This window comes from Chlorocebus sabaeus, chromosome 23, assembly GCF_047675955.1.
Source record: "Chlorocebus sabaeus isolate Y175 chromosome 23, mChlSab1.0.hap1, whole genome shotgun sequence".
In the NCBI taxonomy this organism is placed as follows: domain Eukaryota; kingdom Metazoa; phylum Chordata; class Mammalia; order Primates; family Cercopithecidae; genus Chlorocebus; species Chlorocebus sabaeus.
The window spans coordinates 11,215,814-11,242,952 of NC_132926.1; the positions used below are offsets into that span (position 1 = coordinate 11,215,814).

Sequence of the window (27,139 nt, forward strand, 5' to 3'; positions counted from 1 at the left end):
TCCATGAAAAATGTTGTTTAGTGTAGCCACCTTCATCAAAATGAATCTTAGCTAGATCATCGTGATAACTTGCTGCAGCTTCTCCATCAGCACTTGTTGCTTCACTTTGCACTTTGATGTTATGGAGATGGCCTCTTTCTGTAAACCTCATGAACCAACCTCTGCTAGCTTCCAACTTTTCTTCTGTACCCTCCTCACCTCTCTCAGCCTTAGTAGATGTGACAGAGTTAGAACCTTACTCTGGATTAGGCTTTGCCTTAGGGAATATGATGACTGGTTTGATCTCAGACTACTAAAACCTTCTCCATATCAGCAATAAGGTTGTTCCACTTTTTTTCTTTCTTTCTTTTTTTTTTAAATCATGTGTGTGTTTGCTAGTGTAGAATTTTTAATTTCTTTCAAGAGCTTTTCCTTTGCATTCACCACTTGGCTGTTTGGTGTGAGAGGCCTAGCTTTTGACCTGTCTCAGCATTTGACATGCCTTCTTCCCTAAGCTTAATCATTTCTAGCTTTTGATTTAAAGTGAGACATGTACAACTCTTCCTTTCACTTGAATACTTAGAGGCCATTGTAGCATTATTCATTGGCCTAATTTCAATATTGCTGTGTCAGAGAATAGGGAGACCGGAGGAGAGGTGAAGAGATGGGGAATGGCCAGAGCAGAGCAGTCAGTACACACACATTTATTAATGTGACTCAGAGACACAAAGTAAGCATATGCTGGCACTGATATACTTGCTCCATGCAGGGTTGCTGTAAACCTTCAAATTATAAAAAATGCAGTATCTGCAAAGTACAACAAAAAGCAGTATGCCTGTATACCATCCTAATCTTTCATTCTTACAACACTTCTGATAGTACATGCAAGTGATTTTCAGCTTTTTTTTTTTTTTTTTTTTTTTTTTTTTAAAAAGCCCTAACAGGTGATAGCTTTTACGGACAAGTCTAGTGTAACTACAAAGATGGGTGGTTCTGGTCAAAGTGGCAAAGTAGTTTTCTTTCCCCCTTTTTCTGGAGGGCTGCTGTGGCACTTTCACAGGCCCCTAAAGCTCTGCAAAACCAACAGTGAAAACAAATGGCCTGTTATCTAGGTGATGACGAGAAACAGTGGCTTGTATACCACTTTACAAATTCAATTTATGCACATTAAGTTATACCTTACATACACCCAGAGCATATACTGCTTAAAAGAACCCTGATGTAAATTCTTATGTACAGTGAATACTCATAGCTTGTACCATCCATTTTAAAAGTTTAGAATCTTTATACATTGCATTCTTAAATCAGGTACCTAAGGAAGAAATGAAGCAGTTCTATTTTGGCCAATCTTATGAAAACAATCATTATTTCTCCCTTCCGTGCACTCTTCAACCAACAGATGTCACTAAAGATACCAGGACCCAGAGGCAAAGAGAAGGAAAGATTAGACAAATGGAAATTGAACATAAAAATCATCCAGTTCTTAAAACTGAGAAGTAGGTTTCCAAAGTAATAACATTTATTACACTGCATGCAACATTTTAACCAAAAATTTAAGAAAGAAATTTCTTTTATTAAGTTGCTCAGGCTGAACGGATCATAGCACTAAGTTTTGAAATACATGTTCTTGAAGCAATTTAAAACTCATTAGAAATAATAGGCTTGGGCTAGTAGAAAATGTGGTAAAATTTAATCCTCACCCAAATGTTACCTGGGCTGTACAAACAGGAAATTGTTTTGTGCTACTGTGGCTAACCTCATTGCTGACCCTGAGCTGTAACGGCAAGAGGAGCTGAGAGCTGAAGCAAAATTAAAAACTTACATCAAAGTATATCATGACAGACTGTAGATAAATAAAACAGCATATCAAAAGTATTGTTTTTCTGCCGGTCTCACAGAGCAGTGAGGTGGAGGTATTTCACAAAATACATAACAAGTCAGTTGCATTTGGAAATGATTCCTTCCCTCTCTGCACCGCCCCGATCACTGACTAACCAAAAACTGCATGAGAGAAGAAACCCAGTGAGGATGGAAACAGAAGAGATCACAGAATGTTCTGGCCTTTTTCCTCTAATGGCTTCCCTTTCCTTCACCTCAGCTTACCAAAGAAATAAACAATCCTGGCTCTTCTGTGCCCTCCCAGTCACTCTTTCCCTCATCTTGTAGACTCCTCAATGGCAACTACATGATCTTCCTCCAATGTGTATATTAGAATTTTCAGAGGTAAAAGCATGGGTAATAAAACATTACAGAAGGTAAAGACAGACAAATCAGATGGCTTATGTGGACCAGCAAGAGAATTAGTAGAGGTTAAGGACATTTTTTCTATTATTCTATGTAAAGTGCATGTATCAAAGTCACTGTCAGAGTCACTGGTGACCCAGTTGAAGGATACTTTTCCATTGAACCTTTGATTTCCTTTAAGTTTTGAGATAGAAATCACTGTACTTTAAAGAACAGTGCTTCATCATAAATATCCATGGTAAAATCTTACTTTGGCAAATCCCAAGAGGCAGTCAAGAATATGAAAAGACTACTGTCAGTATGACTGAATGAAATTCCAATTCAGCTACTTGCTAGCTATGTAATATCTGGCAAAATTTTTAACCTCTGTGAGCTTCAATTTCTTCATAACAGTAATCACAGTCAGTAACTACTCTAAGGGCTTTCCATACATTACCTAACTGAATTATCACAACCATGTCTTTGAGGTATGTAGTATTTTCTCTAACGAGAAGCTGAAGCAAGAGAGGCTTGCAACTTAACCAAGGTCATATAACTAGTGAGTAGCATATAATACCTACCTTGAGGATTCAACAGGTTAATGTATGATAAATGGTCTAATATAAGACTATAAAAGCTGATAACAAAAGGAAGGCTACCAGTACTATTAGTCTAAATTGAGGAGCAGAGCCTTACTCTAATCTCATCTTTCTTCTGGGTAAGAAAACTCCTTACTGGCTTTTCTTTGCAAGAATGCTCTGAAGGTTTTGCCTCTTCCCCGACTCCACTTCACTTCTCCTATCCTTTCATTTCCTTTCTCTTCTGTCTCCTCTTCCTCCTCCTCCAATATAATCCTCATATAGTTATTTTTCTCAACTTTTGCTGCAATGCCTTTTTCTATGTCAGACAACCCAATAGAGAACGGAACAACTTTTGAAGCCCATAGATTTGGCATTGTTCTGTCAGATTCCTTTTGGTGTCACTTACTGGACATACATTCTGTCCTAGAAAGTCAGTGATACTGGAAGAGGAAGCTGGCTTCTCTTAACAGCCCTAGTGCAACAGCCCTAGTACAAATAAGCCCCCAAAGAAAAAATACATTTAGTGAAAAGAAAGATCCAGAGAAAGGGGTAGGAATGATACAATTGTAACTGGTAACAGGAATCTAACATATGTATAGTTAAAGTTCTATTGATTACTAAGAGATTCTTACATATGTGCTGTTTATTTCCTTTAAATAAGTGAGGAAATAGAAACTCATCACTGGTTACAGGCAGAGGAAGCAGGGCAGTGTGATCCAAACAGGAAGCACTGCTGAGCAAAACAATGATGTGGGTTGTTGAACCCCTGTCCAAAGAAGGCTGGCTTGGTGAGTATAAGAGAGAGGCTTTGGAATAAGGAGAGGCATAAACAGCGATTAAGTATTCCATGTTACCTCCTGTGTCAGGCCTTTTACCAGAACAGCTCAATTAACCTTTTTAATCCCAACTAGGCAGGTAAGTCAGTAGGTATTTAGTAGTCCTAATTTTATACAAGAGAAAACTAGTCACAAAGAGGTATATATAGTATTTTAGCTGAAGGTCATGGAGTTGATAAAGTATTGGTAATAGGATTAGTACTCAGATCTTATAAATCCGAAAACTGTGCTTTTTCTAATATACCATGCTGTTTTTGAAAAAAGGTCCAGACACACATCTTATATGACAAAACATGGAATAGAATTAGATATACACTAAAAGTATGGCAAAGTGTACTAGGATTTTTTAAAATGCGTCCATTTTTTACCTCTAGGAGGCAAAGTATTTCCACTTTATATGATTTTATTTTTATTTTATTTTTTGAGACAGAGTTTCGCTCTTGTTGCCCAGGCTGGAGCACAATGGTGCAATATTGGCTCACTGCAACCTCCGCCTCCCAGGTTCGAACAATTCTCCTGCCTCAGCCTCCCGAGTAGCTGGGATTACAGGTGCCCGCCACCACGCCTGGCTAATTTTTTGTATTTTTAGTAGAGATGGGGTTTCACCATGTTGATCAGGCTGGTCTTGAACTCCTGGCCTCAAGTGATCTGCCTGCCCTGGCCTCCCAAAGTGCTGGGATTACAGGCATAAGCCACTGTACCCGGCCCACTTTATATGATTTTAATGTGTCTATTTTCAAACAGGATACAAAAGTTGTGGCAATGTAGTTACTGGTACAGATGAAAATAAGAGTACAAGTTTACTCTCCTATATAGGTGCTTTCTCTAGTTTTTACATATGAAAAATCTCAAATTCTACAAATCAGATGTGCAATTAAAATGAAGTATTTTTAATGGAGGCCTACAATGTATACAGATCAGAGCCCCAGAATGTGTTCTGAAATGAGGTAAAAACAACTTAAAACACCCATTTTTTTCTTTTTAAAAATAGGCTTTTACTTTAAAAAAAGTGATAATGCTTCTATTGGTTGTTCTTACATACATGCACAAACACATGCAGAATTAAAATAAAGAGACTTTATAAAATTTTGTAAAGTTTGTTTCTTGATATTCAAAAAGAAATAGGAGAATCATGGCTGGGTGCAGTGGCTCATGTCTGTAATCAATCCCATTACTTTGGGAGGCCAAAGTGGGTGGATCACTTGAGGTCAGGAGTTCGAGACCAGCCTGGCCAACATGGTGAAACCCTGCCTCTATTAAAAATACAAAAATTAGCCAGGTGCGGTGGCGTGCCTATAACCCCAGCTACTCGGGAGGCTGCGGTGGGAGGATCACCTGAGCCTGGGATGCGGAGGTGGCAGTGAGCTGAGATTGTGCCACTGCACTGTCCAGTTTGGGTGTCAGAGTGGGACTCCATCTCAAAAAAAAAAAAAAAAAAGAATCAGGCAATTTTTAAGACTAAATTTACTTAAGACTTTGCTGTTGATTTGGAAAGAACAGACGGGGGAAAAAAAGGACACAGGGAAACATTTATCAAGGAGAAGTGCATTGCACAGAGCCCAGCTTAGTTGACATTCAGTCACTGTGTGCCAAATTAGATTACAGAGGATTTTTATCCATCCTATCTCCATTCTCTATCTACATAAAGGTCACAGAGAGTAGAGAATTTCACTGATGACAGTGTCAGAATTGGCAAATATTAGAGTTCATGGTAGTTGTAAGGGCCAAACTGCTACCCAAATACTAAATTTAGGACTACAATTGAATAGGACAATCTTTCCTGTAGAACTCTGCTTCTGGAGGTGCAGAACCCAAAAGTTCCTCATAATAAAATATTTACTCCTCTTTACAAGGATATTTTCCCACAATTCAGTGACATCCTGGTTTAAGCATTCCTTGGTTCAATATAGTAAACTCCCTGATGTAACTCTGAGCAATTTTGAATATGCTGTAGCTTTTCAATATTCTATCTAGTGTATTCCCTCATCTACTGACACTGCAATTTTATCCAAAAGAAATTCATCAAGTTAGTCAGGCATGATTTAGTCAAAGGCATGCTGCTTACTTCTCCTGATGCCAATACGATAGCTACCTGGCTTTTTGCACTTGTATTACCCACTTCACAAATTCATAAAGATATGAAAGTTCAAAAGAACAAAATAACTAACATCTTTCTTCCCTCCAAAGAGATAAAACGATATTGCAGAGACACATGGAAAAGGATACTCACTGTAAGTGCAAACCATTTTACTAGCTTCTCTGAAGAGAAGAATTCCATTAGGAGATGATACATCGAAATTCAGACGCTGGGATCTAAGAAATACAGAAAAAAAATGGACTATATGTGAAGATAAAGAAACCAAACACAGATTTCAAATGCCTAGCATTTTCATTTATAAGAAGTAGCAGCAGTACAATTGTCTCTTAAATTCCACTCCATTTTATAAACTGTTGATAACATACGTATGCTAATTTCTTCACTCTAAAGATAGTAGGACAATTAGGAAGAATTATTTTCATTTATTTGCTAAATCAAAGAGTTCTTTTTTTATCTGTCAAAACGATATCCTGACATTCTTTATCACAGATTTCTTGCCCCTTCTTTCATGCCAACTGGATGATGGATAATAATAAAACATCCCAGGTGTCTAAGTTTAGACAAATACTTGGATAATGATATTTACATTTGAGGTTTCCTGCAGTGCCTGATATACATTTTTAAAACAAATTCTAAAGTGATGAATAGGAAATCCAGTACTTTTAAAATACTGCACGTATGTGTAATGAATTACCTGATACTTCAAGCATATTTCAAACACATGACAGTTTCCACTACATACAACTTAAGTAAAGAGAAACAAATCTCATAAGTTCACTGAGAGCAATTCTACTTCCCTGGTTCCTGCTGGGGTTGGAGAAGTGTGAACAGGGTAAAGAACTAACACGACCTCCTGACATATTTGATTTTTAAACATTGCTTTGGCTTTTAAGAAATAGTGGCATTTTAAAAAAAGGATTAGCAAAACAAAAACTACCAAAAAGCAAAACATTGCTAAAGACCTGTTTACCAAGAATAAAACAACTTTTTGCTTTTCTATGCTTTTTAAAAATGCTTTAGTATTAAGTGCAATGATTACCTAGTAGAAATATTATTATGAACATATGATTGTTGGCATGCAAGTTCTGATTAAAGAAATGCACAAATATAATTTGCATTAAATTCTAGAGAAATATAGGCAAGATAACATTTTCCAAAATAACAAAATTTCAGAAGGTAATTCTTAGGACAGTTGTGCTAGATAAGAATCATCTGGGCCAGGTGCTGTGGCTCATGCTTGTAATCCCAGCACTTTGGGAGGCCGAGACAGGTGAATCACCTGAGGTCGGGGGTTTGAGACCAGCCTGGCCAATATGGCAAAACCCTGTCTCTACTAAAAACATAAAAATTAGCCATATAGCAGGTATGGTGGCACATGCTTGTATCCCAGGTACTCAGGAGGCTGAGACAGGAGAATCACTTGAACCTGGGAGGCGGAGGTTGCAATGAGTCAAGATTGGGCCACTGCACTCCAGCCTGGGCAAAAGGCTGAGACTCCGTCTCAAAAAAAAAAAAAAAAGAAAAGAATCATCTGGGGAGGGGCCAAGATGGCCGAATAGGAAGAGCTCTGGTCTGTAGCTCCCAGCGAGACCAATGCAGAAGGTGGGTGATTTCTGCATTTCCAAGTGAAGTACCCAATTCAGCTCATTGGGACTGGTTAGGCACAGAGGATGAGCAGAAGCAGGATGGGGCATCATTTCACCTGGGAAGCGCAAGGAGCTGGGGACCTCCATCCCTCAGCCAAGGGAAGCTATGAGGAAACGTGCTAGCCGGCCGGGTTACTATGCTTTTCCCATGGTTTTTGCAATATGCAGATCAGGAGATTCCCTTGTGTGCTTACACCACCATGGCCCTAGGTTTCAAGCACAAAACTGGGCAGCTGTTTGGGCAGACACTGAGCTAGCTGCAGGAGTAATGTTTCATACTCTGGTGGCGCCTGGAACCCTAGTGGGACAGAACCATTCACTCCCCTGGAAAGGGGGCTGAAGCCAGGGAACCAAGTGGTCTTGCTCAGCAGGTCCCACGCCCATGGAGCCCAGCAAGCTAAGAACCACTGGCTTGAAATTCTCACTGCCAGCACAGCAATCTGAAGTTGACCTGGGACAATCGAGCTTGGTGGGAGGAGGGGCATCCGCCATTACTGAGGTTTTAGTAGGCAGTTCTCCCCTGACAGTGCTAAGGAGGCTGGAAGGTCTGGGCTAGATGTGGCAAAGCGGCTATGGCCAGGCTACTTCTCTAGATTCCTCCTCACTGGGCAGGGCATCTCTGAAGGAAAGGTAATAGTCCCAGTCAGGGGCTTGCAGACAAAACCCCCATCTTCCTGGGACAGAGCACCTGAAGGAAGGGGCGAGTGTGGGCACAACTTCAGCAGATTTAATCATTCCTGCCTGCTGGCTCTGAAGAGAGCAGCCAATCCTGGCAAGAGGGATTCTCCCAGCACAGCACACCAGCTCTGCTAAGGGACAGACTGCCTCCTCAAGTTGGTCCCTGACCCCCATGCTTCCTGAATGGGAGAAACCTCCCAACAGGGGTCAACACACAGGAGAGCTCTGGCTGGCATCAGGCTGGTGTCCCTCTGGGACAAAGCTTCCAGAGGAAGGAGCAGGCAGCAACCTTTGCTGTTCTGCAGCCTCCACTAATGATACCCAGGCGAACAGGGTCTGGAGTGGACCTCCAGCAAACTGCAACACACCTGCAGAAGAGGGACCTGTTAGAAGAAAAACTAACAAACACAAAGCAACAACATGAACATGAACATGAAGGACTCCCATACAAAAACTCCATTTAAAGGTCATCAGCCTCAAAGATCGAAGTTAGATACATACACAAAGATGAGGAAAAATCAGCAGAAAAAACACTGAAAATTCCAAAAACCAGAATGCCTCTTCTCCTCCAAATGATCACAGTTCCTCTCCAGCAAGGGCACAAAACTGGAGAGAATGAAATAGACGAATTGACAAAAGTAGGCTTCAGAAAGTGGGTAATAACAAACTCCTCTGAGCTAAAGGAGCATGTTCTAACCCAATACAAGGAAGCTATGAACCTTGATAAAAGGTTAGAGGAGCTTTTAACTGGAATAATCAACTTAGAGAAGAACATAAATGACCTGATGGAGCTGAAAAACATGGCATGAGAACTTTGTGAAGCATACACAAGTATCAACAGCCAAATCAATCAAGTGGAAGAAAGAATATCAGAGACTGAAGATAAACTTAATGAAATAAAATGTGAAGACGAGATTAGACAAAAAAGAATGGAAAGAACAAAGCCTCCAAGAAAAATGGGACTATGTGAAAAGATCAAACCTGCCACTGATTGGTGTACCTGAAAGTGACAGGGAGAATGGAACCAAGTTGGAAAACACATTTCAGGATATTCTTCAAGAGAATTTCTCCAGCCTAGCAAGATGGGCCAACATTCAAATTCAGGAAATACAGAGAACACCACTAACACACTCCTCGAGAAGAGCAACCCCAAGACACATAATCGTCAGATTCTCCAAGGTTGAAATGAAGGAAAAAATGTTAAGGGCAGCCAGAGAGAAAGGTCAGGTTACCTACAAAGAGAAGCCCATCAGACTAACAGCGAATCTCTCTGCAGAAACCCTATAAGCCAGAAGAGAGTGGGGGCCGATAAAAGAATTTTCAACCTAGAATTTCATATCCAGCCAAACTAAGCTTCATAAGCAAAGGAGAAATAAAATCCTTTACAGACAAGCAAATGCTGAGGGATTTTGTCACCACCAGGTCTGCCTTACAAGAGCTCCTAAAGGAAGCATTCAATGTGGAAAGGAAAAACTGGTACCAGCCACTGCAAAAACACACCAAAATATAAAGACCAATGACACTATGAAGAGACTGCATCAACTAATGTGCAAAATAACCAGCTAGCATCATGATGACAGGATCAAATCCACATATAATATTAACCTTAAATGTAAATAGGCTGAATGCCCCAATTAAAAGATACAGACTAGCAAACTGGATAAAGAGTTAAGACCCATCGGTGTACTGTATTCAGGAGACCCATCTCACATGCAAACACACACATAGGCTCAAAATAAAGGGATGGAGGAATATTTACCAAGCAAATAGAAAGAAAGAAAAAAAAAAAAAGCAGGCATGGCAATCCTAGTCTCTGAGATGAAACAGACTTAAAAAAACAAACAAACAAAAAACAAAGGGCGTTACGTAATGGTAAAGGGATCAATGCAACAAGAAGAGCTAACATAAATATACATGCACCCAATACAGGAACACCCAGATTCACAAAACAAGTTCTTAGAGACATATAAAGAGATTTAGACTCCCACACAGTAATACTGGGAGACTTTAACACCCCACTGTCAACATTAGACAGATCGATGAGATAGAAAATTAAGGATATTCAGGACTTGAACTCAGGTCTGGACCAAGTAGACCTGATAGACATCTACAGAACTCTCCACTCCAAATCGACAGAGTATATATTCTTCTCAGTGCCACACTGCACGTATTCTAAAATCGACTACATAATTGGAAGTAAAACACTCCTCAGCAAATGCAAATGAACAGAAATCATAACAGTCTCTCAGACCACAATGCAATCAAATTAGAACTCAGCATTAAGAGACTCACTCAGAACCACACAACTACAGGGAAACTGAATAACTTGCTCCCGAATGACTACTGGGTAAATAATAAAATTAAGTCAGAAAAAAATAAGTTCTTTAAAACCAATGAGAACAAAGAGACAATGTACCAGAATCTCTGGGACACAGCTAAAGCAGTGTTAAGGGGAAATTTATAGCACTAAATGCCCACAACAGAAAGCTGGAAAGATCTAAAATAGACACCCTAACATCACAATTAAAAGAACTAGAGAAGCAAGAGCAAACCAATTCAAAAGCTAGCTGAAGACAAGAAATAACTAAGATCAGAGCAGAACTGAAGGAGATAGAGACACGAAAAATCCTTTGAAAAAATCATGAATCCAGGAGCTGTTTTTTTTTTTTTTTTTTAAAAATTAACAAAATAGATGGACCACTATCTAGATTAATAAAGAAGAAAGGAGAGAAGAATCAAATAGATACAATAAAAATGATAAAGGGGATATCACCACCGACCCCACAGAAATACAAACTACCATCAGAGAATACTATAAACACCTCTACACCAATAAACTAGAAAATTCAGAAGAAATGGATAAATTCCTGGACACATACACCTTCGCAAGACTAAACCAGGAGCAAGTCAAATCCCTGAAAAGACCAACAACAAGTTCTGAAATTGAGGCAGTAATTAATAGCCTACCAAACAAAAAAAGCCCAGACAGATTAACAGCCAAATTCTACCATAGGTACAAAAAGGAGCTGGTACCATTCCTTCTGAAGCTGTTCCAAACAACAGAAAAAGACGGACCCCTCCCTAACTCATTTTATGAGGCCAGCATCATCCTGATACCAAAACCTGGCAGAAACACAACAAAAGGAAATTTCAGGTCAATATCCCTGATGAACATTGATGCGAAAATCCTCAATAAAATACTGACAAACTGAATCCAGCAGCACATTAAAAAGCTTATCCACCACGATGAAGTTGGCTTTATCCCTAGGATGCAAAGCTGGTTCAACATATGCAAATCAATAAACATAATCCATCACATAAACAGAACCAATGACAAAAGTCACATATGATTATTTCAATAGATGCAGAAAAGGCCTTCGACAAAATTCAACATCCCTCCATGCTAAGAACTCTCAATCAACTAGGTATTGATAGAACACATCTCAAAATAGTAAGAGCTATTTATGACAAACCCACAGCCAATATCATACGGAATGGGCAAAAACTGGAAACATTACCTTTGAAAACCAGCACAAGACAACGATATCCTCTCTTACTCCTCCTATTCAACGAAGTATTGGAAGTTCTGGCCAGGGCAATCAGGCAAGAGAAAGAAATAAAGGGTATTCAGATAGGAAGACAGGATGTCAAATTGTCTCTGTTTGCAGATGACATGATTGTATATTTAGAAAACCCTATTGTCTCAGCCCCAAAACTCCTAAAGCTGATAAGCAATTTCAGCAAAGTCTCAGGATACAAAATCAATGTGCAAAAATCACAAGCATTCCTATACACCAACAATAGACAAGCAGAGAGCCAAATAATGAGTGAACTCCCATTTGCAATTGCTACAAAGAGAATACAATACTTAGGAATACAACTTATAAGGGACGTGAAGGACCACTTCAAGGAGAACTACAAACCACTGCTCAAGGAAATAAAAGAGGACACAAACAAATGGAAAAACATTCCATGCTCATGGATAGGAAGAATCAACATCGTGAAAATGGCCATCCTGCTCAAAGTAATTTATAGATTACATGCTATTCCCATCAAACTACCAGTATCTTTCTTTGAGGAACTAGAAAAAACTACTTTAAATTTCATATGGAACCAAAAATGAGCCCATATAGCCAAGACAATCCTAAGCAAAAAGAACAAAGCTAGAGGCATCATGCCACCTGACTTCATACTATACTACAAGGCTACAGTAACCAAAATAGCATGATACTGGTACAAAAACAGATACATAGACCAATGGAACAGAATAGAGGCCTCAGAAATACCACCACACATCTACAACCATCTGATCTTTGACAAACCTGACAGTAACAAGCAATGGGGAAAAGATGTCCTATTTAATAAATGGTGCTGGGAAAACTGGCTAGCCATATGCAGAAAACTGAAACTGGACCCCTTCCTTACACCTTAAGCAAAAATTAACTCAAGATGGATTAAAGACTTAAATGTAAAAACCAAAACCATAAAAATCCTAGAAGAAAACCTAGGCAATACCTTTTAGGACATAGGCATGGGCAGAGACTTCATGATAAAAACACCAAAAGCAATTGCAACAAAAGCCAACATTGACAAACAGGATCTAATCAAACTGAAGAACTTCTGCACAGCAAAAGAAACTATCATCAGAGTGAACAGGCAACCTACAGAATGGGAGAAAATTTTTGCAAGCTACCCATCTGACAATGGTCTAATATCCAAAATCTACAAGGAACTTAAACAAATTTACAAGAAAAAAACAACTCCATCAAAAAGTGAGCATAGAATATGAATAGATACTTCTCAAAAGAAGACAGTTATGTGGCCAACAAAATATGAAAAAAAAAAAGCTCATCATCACTGGTCATTAGAGAAATGCAAATCAAAACCACAGTGAGATACCGTCTCATGCCTGTTAGAACGGTAATCATTAAAGAGGCAGGAAACAACAGATGCTGGTGAGGCTGTGGAGAAATAGGAACGCTTTTACATTGTTGGCGGGAGTGTAAATTAGTTCAACCATTGTGGAAGACAGTATGGCAATTCCTCAAGGATCTAGAATCAGAAATACCATTAGACCCAGCCGTCCCATTACTGGGTATATACCCAAAGGATTATAAATCATGCTGCTATGAAGACACATGCACACGTATGTTTATTGCGGCACTATTCACAATAGCAAAGACTTGGAACCAACCCAAATGTCCATCAATGACAGACTGGATTAAGAAAATATGGCACATAGACACCATGGAATACTATGCAGCCATAAAAAAGAATGAGTTCATGTCCTTTGCAGGGACACGGATGAAGCTGGAAATAATTATTCTCAGCAAACTAACACAGAACAGAAAACCAAACACCACATGTTCTTACTCATAAGTGGGAGCTGAACAACGAGATCACATGGACATAGGGAGGAGAACATCACACATGGGGGCCTGTTGGGGGATGGGGGGCAAGGGGATGGAGAGCATTACGACAAATACCTAATGCATGCGGGGCTTAAAACCTAGGTGATGGGCTGACAGATGCAGCAAACCACCATGGCACATGTACACCTATGTAATAAACCTGCATATTCTGCACATGTATCCCAGAACTTAAGGTAAATTTAAAAAAAAATTATCTGCCTATGGCCGACATAAAATACTTTATAATATACAATGCAATGATTTTTTTCCCTTTTGTATTAAATGTTCTATCAGTAATAAATCATATCAATTTTCTGGTTGAGAAATGGAAATATAATTAAAAAGCACACTAAAATTCTAATATAAAATACAAAGCTACCATTCCTTTAAGACACCTATGAGGGTGGCTTTTAAAAATGAACAGTTTTAAAAAAAAGATAGATACTAATATTTCTCTATTTCCAACGTCTTTTTTCACTTCTTGTTTTAGGGTAAAAATTTTAAATTATTGCTGTGAAAAACTCAGCACCAGAGGTAACATTAGAGCTGCAACCCATACCTTTTCCCTGGCTGGACACCTCCCTTCTAAACACACAGTTTACAAAGGGCAACTGATGAAACAGGATGGCTAAGGGACAAGCAATTTGGTGCTAAGCCATATCCACAATGACATATTTTAAACCCAATTAGCTTATTGCCAGATTTTCTCTTTTAGCTACATCTTTGTTAATATTTATATGCAGAATATTTGAATTTCTGCCAGTCTATGCAAATTATAAGGTCAACTGGGCAATTTCAGAGAAGTGTTACAGTTGCTCTCTCAATGAAAATTGTGAGTGTATAAATCATCCAAATACATGCATCTTGGCATAAAGGAAGAAGCATAGCTTAGAAGTGAAAGCAGGAATAATTCCCAGAGCTTCTGAGGCAAACTATGTTCCCATGAATTGCTGTGAGGACCAGTTTCCTTATCCATCAAATAAAGTATCTCAACTCAGAGACCTCTAAACTTCTTTCCTGCGTTAAAATTCTATAGAATTGCATTTAAGCACTGAAATAGTTAAAATAGCTGCCCTCCCTTCATTTTGTACCTTTGAATATTTTAAATAAAGGTGGCTGCAGTCTTCCAATTTATTTTCTATTTCCCTAGTCCCCATAGACAGCCAAGTATACTGTAGTTCTTTCTCTCAAAAGGCCTCAATCTTACGTCTCTAATTCTGTTTTCACTAATCATCTTAAGTCTTGGTTCCTGGGCTCTTGCTAACTACCTTGAAAATACACAAACCAAGAAAGAAAGTCAGACTGTTGGGAGATTTCTGCTAATAGACTGTTTTTTTTCACTGCCGGTCACACTGCTTACCTGTTTTGCATCAGTTCTGCCATAAGTTTCAAGATGGGAGTTGTACATGCTGGCTCTCCATACCACCGTTCAACAGCGTTTTGAAGAATGGGAAGATATGTTGGGTACCTTTTATAAAGCCTGTTAAAGAATTTAAGGGCCTAAAGAAATACTGTTTCTGAAAATTAGTGCCACACACACACAAAAAGGGGAATCCACATTTGTTCTACGTTTATACTAATTCGTTCTATGTTTATACTATACAATGACATTTTATAAATTGCTCTCCCTAACCTGCACAGATATACATATATTTTTGGGGCTGCCAGTGATTTGTTCTTATTTGTAACATATCCTACACATTATATTGCTTTGTTGTTAGAATACTGAATAAAATACACACTTTTCAAGTATCATATAAAGCAGCACATTTAAAGATTTATGCCTAATGTTGCAGGAAAGGAAAATAAGTTTAGTGAATGAGGATAAACATATATTTGAGTTATGATCAGTTTCTTGGTTACTATACTACTTAGAAAAATATTTTTATTATGAAATTAAAAAATATGTAAAAGTAGAAGGAACTAGTAATAATAAACCTCACATATCTCTCAGTTTCAAAATTACTCTTTTTAAAAAAATGTTGTTGAATTGCTCTTTTTTGTCTCACTGTAGCTCCAAGAAATATCTGGGATGCTGGCTTGAAGAAAAGCTTTGGGTAACTATTAATCTACTCAACATAAGTGTCACTAAAGATAGTCTCATGTACACACAAGGAGATATTCTCTAACATTGTTATTAACACTAAAGAGTATATGCCTCTGATAAATCTACGCCGAAGGCCATCAGAACCTGGAAAACTGACTCAGCTCCACTGGCCCTTTAATCAACAATGGGCATCTCCTTGCCAAGTAGACACATGAATATAGGATTAAGGTCCCAAACTGTAGCAGAAAAACTCTATGTCACTGTCTTCATTTCTCTTTTCTTTTCCCAATTCTCAAGTGTCTTTCTGATGTTTTCCAACATACTTGTCTTTTGTTTCAGATCAAAATGCTAAACTAAATCACTTAATGGTGTTTCTTTTCGGTGTGCTTCTGGGTAGAAATCTCCATGGTGAGGTCATCACAATTTTCTTCCCTGCTCTTAGAATAAATTTCAAACTCCTTAGCATGGTGTTCAAGGTCCTTTAAGATTTGGTTCTTGCCTACCTCCAGCTTCATCTCTTAGCATTTCTGCTCATGATTTAGCTTTTCATAACTCCCTGCAAACCCACTAATGCCAGCTCTTGTCTCTATTCCCTCATAAACCACTTATTCTGTCTAGCACATCCCTGTCTTTCAATACCTAGCTCAAGTTTTATCTCCCCTGGGATGTTTTCTCTATTTTATCCAAAGGCATCAGTCTCTTCCTCATCTACGTTCAATGAGTACTCATGACCATATCTCTTACAACACAGTATGTTAGGCTTGGTTGCTTGTGTTATTTGTCTGCCCCATTAGATAGTGCATTTCTAAAGAGCAGAGACCCTACCATCTTCCTGCTAATTTCTATTTGAATGTCGGATTTCAATATGGGTGTCAATTATCCCAGGAAGCCTTCTCTGACATCACATGCACTTGCCTCCTACCTCTCCCTAAAGGGTTAGGAGTGTCTCCTGTGTATAGTGGTGGAACCTGGTGCTAGCATAATAATAGTACTTGTATATCTTTCCTATTATAAGCTTTTTGAGGGCATATGCTAAGTACTTATTGAATGCATGGCCTGGTACAAAATAGATTTCAACACATTATTTGTTGCTATAAACGTGCAACCTAAAAATGAAGTGTAGCTTATTTGATTAGAACTATTTAATTGTGTATTTCACTTTTAAGTTTTAGAAAACAGTTCACATGATGTTCAATGAAAATAAGCCATCTATAATTTTAAGAGTGGTATGCTTCCCAAAAGTGCAAAAAGCAATACTTTCTCCTATTAGACATACATACCATGCTAAGGCTGCATTTGTATATACTGAAACAGTTTTCTTATCAACTATTTTCTGAAGTCCTATTCTATAACAAGCATTGCTTGACACTCTCCAGAGACACCAGTAAAAAAAAAAAAAAAAAAAGAAAATCCCTGCCCTGCCCTCATGGAATTTATATTCTAATAAGACAGAAAATAAACAAAATAAATATACATTAGAAAGTACTTCAAAGAAAGCCAGGCACGGTGGCTCACACCTATAATCCCAGCACTCTGGGAGGCTGAGGTGGGTGGATCACTTGAGGCCAAGGGTTCGAGACCAGCCTGGGCAACATGGTGAAACCCTATCTCTACTAAAAACACAAAAATTAGCCAGGCATAGTAGCGCTCGCCTGTAATCCCAGCTACTCGGGAGGCTGAGGCACAAGAATCGCTTGAACCCGGGAGGCAGAGGTTGCAGTGAGCCAAGACTGCACCACTGCACTCCAGCCTGGGTGACAAGAGTGAGACTCTGTCTCAAAAAAAAGTACTACAAAGGAAAATAAGGCAGGGAAGGGGGATAAGAAGTAAGTGTATATGTAAGAATAAGGTTTCAGTTGGATGAAAATAACAAAAATAAAGTCAGTCCACATGATTCACTTTATTTTGACTGTTATCAGACAACTTACTGTTTTGTTTCTATGGACTAGAAAAGTTGTTATTTTTGATAGATGTAGATACCATGTGCTATGTACTGTGCTAAGGGCTAGGGATCCAGAGTTAAGAAAGATATAACCTTTTTTTTTTTTTTTTTTTTTTTTAATGAAGTCTTGCTCTGCTAATTTAGGCATCCACCACCATGCCCAGCTAATTTTTGTATTTTTAGTAGAGATGGGGTTTCACCATGTTGGCCAGGATGGTCTCGATCTCTTGACCTCGTGATCTGCCCACCTTGGCCTCCCAAAGTGCTGGGATTACAGGCATGAGCCACCATCCCTGGCCAGGAAGATATAGCTTTTAATCTTGGGGAATACATGCTCAAATCAGGGTGACCGACATATAATAAGGATGCTTTGAGTATAGAAATTCTGAACCAATGCCACAGGAGCACAGGTGAGAAAATATTCCACCAAGGGACCTCTTGGGCACAAACTCATTAGTGGGAATGCATCTGGAAGGCTCATGAGAAAATGGATTCAACCCAAATCTCAGAACCAAAGAATACCAGAGGCACACACAGGCCTCTGCAAGGCATTCTATAATGGCATCAGGACCATGATATTTTTCAGAGCACACAGTATTCACTATGGGATAAGGCAGGGAGATATAAGGGGATGCTCCTTTTTCTGTGTGGAATGAGAGTGGTGCCAATTCTAATATGCTTCTGACAGAGGTGACTGCCACAGAGAAAATGAGGGATTATTGGAAAGCAGAGTAGAGGTCTACTCAACAGAGAGGTTAAAAGGGCTGCAGAGTGAGAGTGCCAGGCTCAATTACAGGATGAGGACCAGAACCCACTCTAGGAGTTTAATTTTCCAGTGGCCTTGTGAGGACTATGTATATATAAGTAGGAAGAAGAGAATGGGAGCCGTTAGGTAGAAGAAGCACAGATCTAATTGCTTTCACTGAGATCTTCTCAATGAATTTCTAAGGTCCACATCAGATAAATTAAAAATCAAAGGCATTAATGATATGACATTGCCTGATAGGATACCAAATATGAAAGTGTGAAAAATATCAGGTTTGCTTCTTTACAACATCCATCCATCCATCCATCCATCCATCCATCCATCCACCCACCCATTCATCAGTTGTTAATACCAGAAGGCAAAAGAGTTTTCATTAAAAGTGTTAGGAGACCAGGGCTTGCGGATATGGCTCCAGAATAGAAATAGCTTGCCAGTTCAGAGCTTCAATGTACTCCATGAATATGTAAACATCTGAACCTTTGTTCACAAGGGGACTGCTGCTGGAAACCTTTCCTCTCTTGTGTCTGGCAAATGCCTATCCATCTTTCAAGGCTTAGCTTAACTTTCACTTCTTCTGAGAAGCTTTCTCTATCTTGCAAAAAGCACTGCTCTTTTTCTCATACATGCTCATATAGCCCTTTGCATGCATCTTTGTTATAACACACTGACATCTGATTGTTTATTAGTCATGTGTAATCAACTAGAGAGCGGGCTTCTAAAGAGCAATCATTTTATTCATTCTTGCATTCCTTTTGCCTGGCACAGAAACAAAACTAAAAAAAAAAAAAAAAAAAAAAATGCTTGCTGAACAGTGAATTTTCAGCTTTACTTTCTTCTCTATTTCAGTTTGCCCAAAATGATATTGCCAATTACTTTCTTCTGGAAACAATTCTGATTTTGTTAGTCAATCAAAACCATTAGTTTTTTTATACTACCTATGGAATAAGGGTCTAAATTCCTTAGACTGATATTCAAGAGTCCCAAACAAACTACATTTCCAACCATGAAATGAATGGTATCTGTAACAAAACATCTTTGCTACTGACTCCCTCAACCTGATGCCTAGACCAACCAAAAACCTGTGTTTCTTCCTATTTCCATATGGTCCAATCCTACTTATTTGGTAAGACCCAAGGAAACACCTCCGCCTTTCCAGAGCCCTTTCTGATTCCTCAGCTAAATGCATGCACTGTCCTGTTTGTATCTTCGTTATGGCTCTTAGCACTTTCTGTATTTGATTACAGTAATTCATGTAAATAAGAAACTGACTTTGTTTGGGGTCAGATCTATATTCCTCATGAACCTAGCACAGCCCTTAGCCCACTTTGCTGAATAAGTGAGCAAATGGGATTCCTTTGTTTCATTATGTATTAGGGAAAAGAACTAACAGCAGCTGTAGAGTATTTACTTTATGACAGTCACTATACTGGGCCCTTTACTAATCACAGAATCATGACACTTCTTACAACATACCTGTGAGATAGGTATTATTAGTCTTGTTCTATGGAAAGCAAAATTGTGATTCTGGGATTTTTTTTTTTTTTTTTTTTTTTTTTTTGAGACAGAGTCTCACTCTGCCACCCAGGCAGTGGCATGATCTCCACTCACTGCAAGCTCCGCCTCCCGGGTTCACACCATTCTCCTGCCTCAGCCTCCCAAGTAGCTGGGACTACAGGCGCCCACCACCATGCCCAGCTAATTTTTTGTATTTTCTAGTAGAGACGGGGTTTCACCGTGTTTGCCAGGATGGTCTCGATCTCCTGACCTCATGATCCGTCTGCCTCGCCTCCCAAAGTGCTGGGATTACAGGCGTGTCATTCTGGGATATTAAGTAGCTTACTCAAGACCCACAGTTTAAGTGGTGAATCCAGGACTGGAATCTAGGACTGCCCTATTCTGAAGTTTGTATCTCTTCTATGTATCTTGTTATATTGCCTTGCCATTGTACAACAGGACTGACTTCCTGACTAAAAATCGGTGAGCTCAATAATCAGACTTTAACAGTTAAAAGACGGCATGTGAGGAAATAATGTCATACAAATTCTTAATTTTTTTCCCAGCTTCCATCTGGATTTTTGATACTTCAGTTTAAGTATGATCTAGGAAAATTTTAAAGAAGGAGATTAGATGCACTGCAAGATAAGGTGTTTTCTTATTGTTGCATTCCCATCACAGGGGCAAAGAAGTATGTCAATGATCCTCTTTCAATTCTCCAGCCCTGGAAACCATTTATCAAGATGGTTGCTGTGTAGTTTCAGGCAATTTAGTTTTGGAAGGACAGAGTGAAAAGCAATGTAGTTTGTGTGGCAGTTAATGCAGTCAGTGTTTATAGAAATGTTTTTGAATTAAATAGCTAACCACTAAAATAGCATTTTATCAAATAATCGCCATAAATAAAATGCATTTTGACTTTAAGATGACATGTGCTCTTACAGGATGTTTCTTCTGCATGCTAAGGATTGTATAACAAATTAAAGAACACACATTTATGTGGATAAAAGGCAAATAAACTTTCCCCAGCAGTAATGTGGAAATCATCACTGACGGTTTGACATATCAATATTTCAGGAAGAATAAATGACTTTCATATCCATGGCATTTTTTTTATCATACTTATTCATTTTTGCATTACTTGAATACTTTGAAAAGAATCTGTACTTTATCACCTGAAACTGCTTAAAGTATTTCAAAATATTTTAATAAAGCTTTTTGAATTATCAAATAATATAACTTTTAAACAAATTTTACTATTATTATAAATATTTGCTCTTCATCCCTCGCCCAAAGGAAAACTATAAATCTTGTCTCAACTGAATGAACACCATTTATCATATTCATTTTGTTGTCAATACAATTATGAAAAGCCCCTAGCCTTTTCCCAAGGAAGCTGATTTGCTACTGAAACTCAATTATTATAAGCAACGCCAGTACCAAACCACCCCATTTGGCAATCTAACACAGCTTCCGACATAACTGATACTTCTCTCCGCCCCTGACCCTGAGAGCTTCATCTATGGTCAAATGGAGGAGACAAAGGTTTCCAGTTCAAAACAAAACATTAAGTCCCAAGATTTTCCGTTTGCTGTTTTCTGCCATCTGCTGGACAAAAGTTTCATTTCAGAAGGGTTCCCCTGCTACCCCCAAAGGAGCTAAATAAGGAAATGGAAAACAATACAGTATCTTCTCTAAATTTTGGGTGGTATCAGTTATGGCAGATAGTTTTTCTTTGACACTGAGGGGAAGGTTTCTGATCTTGACTCTTGGTTGAAATTGTTGAAGAGAAAAACATGAAATGTTAATCACTAGATAGCCTAGAGTTGTAGATTGGTTTCAAGATCACCATCGATATTACAGTGCCCAAAGTAGACTTTTATTATTTTTCAAATAATGAAAATTTTGATTTTGAGAGTTGCTCTTTATGTTTAGAGAAATAAAAGAGTCAAGCTGGGTGCCGTGGAGCACACCTGTAGTCCCACAGTCCCAGCTAGTCGGGAGGCTGAGGTGGGAGGATCGCTTGAGCCCAGGAGTTTTGAGTCCAGCCTGAGCAACACACAAGCCCCTGCCTCTTAAAAATTAAAAAAAAAGGCAGAAATAAAAGGGTCACGTATAATTCCAGTTTAACTGTCATTAAGAGAATTTTAAGACTTTCCATGTTGAAATTTCATAATCTCTATACATATTATATGTAGATACAAACCATGTGCATGATTACTCAATGACATAAAAATTTTATCTGTAACCCTTCTCTGGGTACATAAATCTGATGAAGTATATTTTAATAATAATTAAAGATACATCAGTATCAAATTAATGTTTAAAAATTTTTATAATATGTAGAGTTCCTCCTAAAACATGCCTAGATCCCCTGTTAGTTATATTTTTGGCCATAACTGTGGCATAGTAGTTGAAAGTTACCTTTAAGAAGCTTCCATCGCAATTTAATTTACAGGAAACTTTGGATAAGAAGGGTTTAAGCAAAGCAACTGAGAAATAGTTTAGATTAAAAAGCAAATTAGCTTTGAGATTATATAATTTTTTTCACATGCTCTGATGGTTTCATGTATAAAAGACATGAAAACATTATATGACACTTATATGACTTGCATACAATACCACTTCCTGTTGGGATCAAAGATTAGTCATACAATACTATTAGAACAATATTAATGACCATTTACAACTACTAAAAATGTGCCAGACATTATACAGAGTATACTGTACCTACTTTAATGGTTACAATATACCATGAAACTGAATTATATCTGTTTTCAAATGAGAAAACCAAGACAGGTGAAATGACTTGCCAAGGTTCACAACACAGTAAATGAAGAACTGGGATTTTATCACCAAAGTCTATGCTCTTTTAACTCTTATATGATAAGGCGTTTCTGTGGGGGATTTTTTTTTTTTTCCTGTCTGTACTAACCCTTGGCAAAGGTCAATTCAAAATTTATACCAAATGACAAATCTTGACTATTTATTTTCCCCTTTTCATGTCCATTAATTATTTTCATGATAATGAAAAACTGTGGCAGGATGAGTTAGGCCTTGAAGAGATAAAATGATCTTCCCGGCCTTGCTAATTGAGATGGAGATTCAAATCTCCCCTCAAAAATGCCAAATGGTAGGATTCATTGATCCCTAAAGATGTTAGCCAGATTATCCCTTCAACTCCAACATAAACAATCATTTGGGGAGAGTCATTTTTAAGTTATCAATATTTAACGGCACCAAAAAAGTGACCTCTCTGAGCTGGGTCTCCAAATACTGTGCTCAGTTATCTGCTCTGCTGCCACTGTGCTGTAATTTTTAGCTGATTACACATTAGTTCATTTAGCTTTGTTTCCTCTTCCCTACTGTGCCATACTATTAAACGAAAGCGAGGGGCCTGGCATCCCTCTGTGCACAGAGCTGGTATTGTCACAGTGTAATAAGGATACATCCAGTCAAACAGCATGGTGTAGCTGGTCTTTGTGTTCAGTGCAAAGGCAATCCCTCGAAGATCTCTTGCCAGCCCGATCAACATACGCTGTCAGTGGGAAAGAGACACAGTAATTGATTTTCACGTTAGCGCAGAGCAGATGGAGTAATAATCAGGCAATAATGACCACATATCTGATTTTGATTCATTAGCTAAAATGTCTCCTTCAGACCTCTTTCTACAGAAAAGCATAGACTCTTTAAACAAACAGACCATCAAATCTGCTGATAACTCCACTTTACTTCTTATAAATTTAGCTAAGTCATAATTCCAGTAGCGTAGCTAAGCATTTAAGAGTCTTAATATACTTTGTTTCTGAATAATGCCAAATCAGAAAAAAAAGATCAGGATTGATAATTACACAAAACAGATATGTACAGGGTCTAGCCATTATTTAATAACAGCAAATCTTGAACATCGGCTTGCATGGAATCGGTCCCACAACATAATTTAGAGTCTATCCTAGAAAGGCACTGGCATTTAAACATTCCTAATGAATATCCTTAATAACTTTAGGACAAAATAAAACTGGCCAAGTGACCTACTGGTACTATGATATACGCCGAATGGCAGTCACATTCCCCAAGTGAGGAAGATGTAAGGAAAAGAGTTCTATATTTGATGTCATAAGACTTGAATTTGAATTCCAGCTTTAAGACTTAGGGCAAGGCAATTTATCAGGCTCACTTTTGTCATCTATAAAAGGGGCTAATAATGCATTTCTCACAGAAGCATTGTGACAAATAAATGTGATAAATTCATGTGAAAATGCCTAGCAGAGCCTGATACACAGTAAATGTTTCATAAATATTTAGTTTTAGAGAAAAAAACCAAAAACTTGACTCTTGAAGAGAAGAGATCGGACTTGTACTCTGGACTCTTAATTAAGCTGTCCTTAGGCTGATGCTTGGGAAGAGAAAAAGAAAACCCATGAACAGATGCTAGAATGTTGGAACAAAGAGCACAAATAAACATAATTACAAAACAAGGGGGTGGGATAATTGAGATATACAACTGTGACTTCTAAAGATACTGTTTCATTGCAAATACTCAGCTAGAAAATGGTCTCTGAACTTTTTTTTCTACCAGATTTTCTCTTTACTCACACTTTGGTAATAAATGAAAACCTCTTTAGGAAGGAGTTCAAATTATTATTAAGCAAACAGTGAATCCTGACCCTCATCTTAATGGCTGATTTAATTAATTTAATTTCAAAGTAGCAAATAATAGTTTAACTCTCGGAAGTATCTAGGATTTCTCATCCTCTCCTTTCTTTCTGCCTAAGAGGTGACTCAATATAACTGGATGTTATTTATAGGAATATTCAGTTTCTATACTGTCTAACAGTTCACAGAATGATGGTTATCTGAATTTCTGAATCTTGAAAACTCTGAATTTTTGTTTCTGCTCTATTAAATGACTTACTCCTTTTTTTCCTCATACTGTCACCAGTTCTTGTTTTTCTACAACCAGCTGGCCTCCTTGTAGCTCCCTCATGTAACCTGCCATTTGTTTTTAAATATTTTGCCTTTTTATATAGCCTTTTTTCACCACCTGGAGTCTGTTCCTCTCTTTCTCAGCTTTTCAGATTCCTGGCAGCCTCCAGAACAAAATACATCTTCTAAGAAGCCTTCTTCAAACTTTTCTATTCTGACTCTTTGGCTTTGCAATCTTTCTACTAAAGTAGGCTTTTTGTTCTATTTTTATTAGGTACACTTACAAGTTTCAGGCTATGCTTCAAAAAATTTTAAGCTTCCACATACACATGAGATATCTACCATTTAAATCTAAATTAGTCAACAAGAACCATGAGTTTTACTTTCTTTGTGTCTAGTATAAGGGGCTCTTGAAATATTTTAGACTATCCTCATTATACAAAAAGATTAACTTTTATCACAAGTTTTTCATGCCTTAAACGATGTCAAATTAATAGAAGTGGTCTATAGGACTCAAATCTATGGGTTTTTTTTTTTTTTTAAGTGGCAAAATGTGGCTATGAAATTATATCTATGTATCATTCTAGAAAATGTTACTACAGAGGAAGCATATAATAATGTTCTAAATGAATTCAGCTGAACAGAAAAATTCAGTGTTAATAAGAAATAGCTTTCTTATGCTCAAACAATATATTTTATCTCAAAGCAGCAGATCATATTGTAATAATCTACGTGGATACACAAACAACACTAAAGAGAGTGTTTTCTTAATAGCCAAAACATATCCAGCCCTGATACTAAAAAGAAAAGCTGTTAACTAAGAGTTCAACCAGCCTACTAAGTAATTTGAGAGTGAGAGGTGATCTTATTGAATTTGAGGAACAGAGGAGCTGCAGTTTACCATCTCATTTAAAATAGTGCAAAGAGTTTTATTTTAAAAGTTGCCTTTCTCTTACAGTTGGTCAACACAAGATTGAGCTGAAGAATGAGAGGCTCTTGTATTTTTAGTGAGGCTGTTTTGGGGAGTGGGATATGTCTGGGGATCTAACCGTATGGATTCCTTTTTGGATAGTTAGGGAGTAACTGCTGAGTTCTTCAGTCTGCTGCATGGTGAACAGTTGTCTGTGTGCCAAGTGTGAGACGAATGGGCTGGGAAACAGCTGAAACGAGGCTCCTTCCACCCTGACCCCCAAAACAGGGTTTCTAATGGAAAGTCTGACAGACCCTTTACTGTAGTGGCACTACTGGGGGCAGCTATAATATTATCCTCATAATTCTACTATATAATAACAACAAAGAAAAAGAAGGTGAAGGGTCATTGTGCTTTGTCTTTAGAATTAAGATGGCTGTCTTCATCCTTACAGCATACTCTTAATTCTGAAGACACATCTTAATAACCTCTAAATAGTTCCAACAAAAGAGCCGTGTCAGAGGAATGAGCAGGCCCCAAGGTGTTTCAACTGGAGTGTTTTCATCTGCCTTTATTGCTCTATCCCTCTCCAGAATTAAGGCAATAACCTGTGATAAATTATTCAGGAACTGCTACAGGGATCAAAGCAAAATCATTCTGTTAAAGTGCTGTTTGCAACATTTGGCACTTAGTGCGAAAACTTTTAATGTGCGCATGCTGAAAATCAAGGATTTTAAATAATTTAACATTGTGGAGTTTTTACGAAAGGACTAAAGATAGCAGGTTCCTATTTAACTGCTCCTCTTTCTCTGAGAAGTTTTCATTCATTTTCCTTGAAACTGATGATGTCATGACCAAATCAAAAACGATGCATGAGTCAGGGGAGTACTGGACTATATTTTACCATGGACACAATAATAGGGGGAAACATATGTTTTGAAAGAATACTCTAAAGCTAGGATTTATCAGAGTATTTTTTCCTCTTCCCCTTTACTTTGAAGAGAAAAACCCAAGACAAAATTTCAATGTTTTCTTTAATTTTGTTAAGAGTAAGTAAGAAAATAAAGCTACAAATTCAAGACTTTTGCTGCATTTCCTCCCCTCACAACTATATTTCAATTTGGCAACACACGTCCTTAATGTTTAAGTTTATCCTGAAATCTGCATTTGAAAATATCTATAAATAGGGAGTTAGAAAATCCTGGTAAGAGTTGCAAATTAAATGAATTTGGCAGTCCTGAGGCATTTTCATAGAGATATTTTAACAGCATCACCTCCTGTGGATTGGAATACTAAATACTTTATTGAAGAACAAAACAGAAATGTTTTTATCTCTAGTACTTGCAGAATGAAGTACCTGAAAGCACTTTTGCACGTATTATTTATTCATCATGATAGAAAAATAGCCTTAACCTAATAAATTACATTTAAAAGCATTTAGTGCAAAAGTTTTGTTTATGATAAAGCAACAGATTTAGTTTTTTATCGGTAGCTTAAAGCACCAAGTTTTCTTTATACAAATTAGACAGATGGTGCTTACAGTAGAATTTACTAAAGGTCTGTCACAACAAATGCAGCCAAGCTGCATATTTAATCACTGCAGAA

At 37.9% G+C, this 27,139-nt stretch overlaps 1 protein-coding gene across 3 annotated transcripts in view; it reads right to left on the reverse strand.

Annotated features, from left to right (window-relative positions):
- Window positions 1-27,139, reverse strand: part of RANBP17 (RAN binding protein 17) — a 425,055-nt gene that overhangs the window by 72,837 nt on the left and 325,079 nt on the right. For all 3 annotated transcript variants that reach the window (XM_073010527.1, XM_008015284.3, XM_008015285.3), the window contains 3 exons: window positions 23,148-23,236; window positions 14,813-14,920; window positions 5,850-5,932 (listed from right to left, as the gene is read on the reverse strand). In XM_073010527.1, the coding sequence (XP_072866628.1) occupies window positions 5,850-5,932; window positions 14,813-14,920; window positions 23,148-23,236 (280 nt within the window). The remainder of the gene's footprint in view (window positions 1-5,849; window positions 5,933-14,812; window positions 14,921-23,147; window positions 23,237-27,139) is intronic.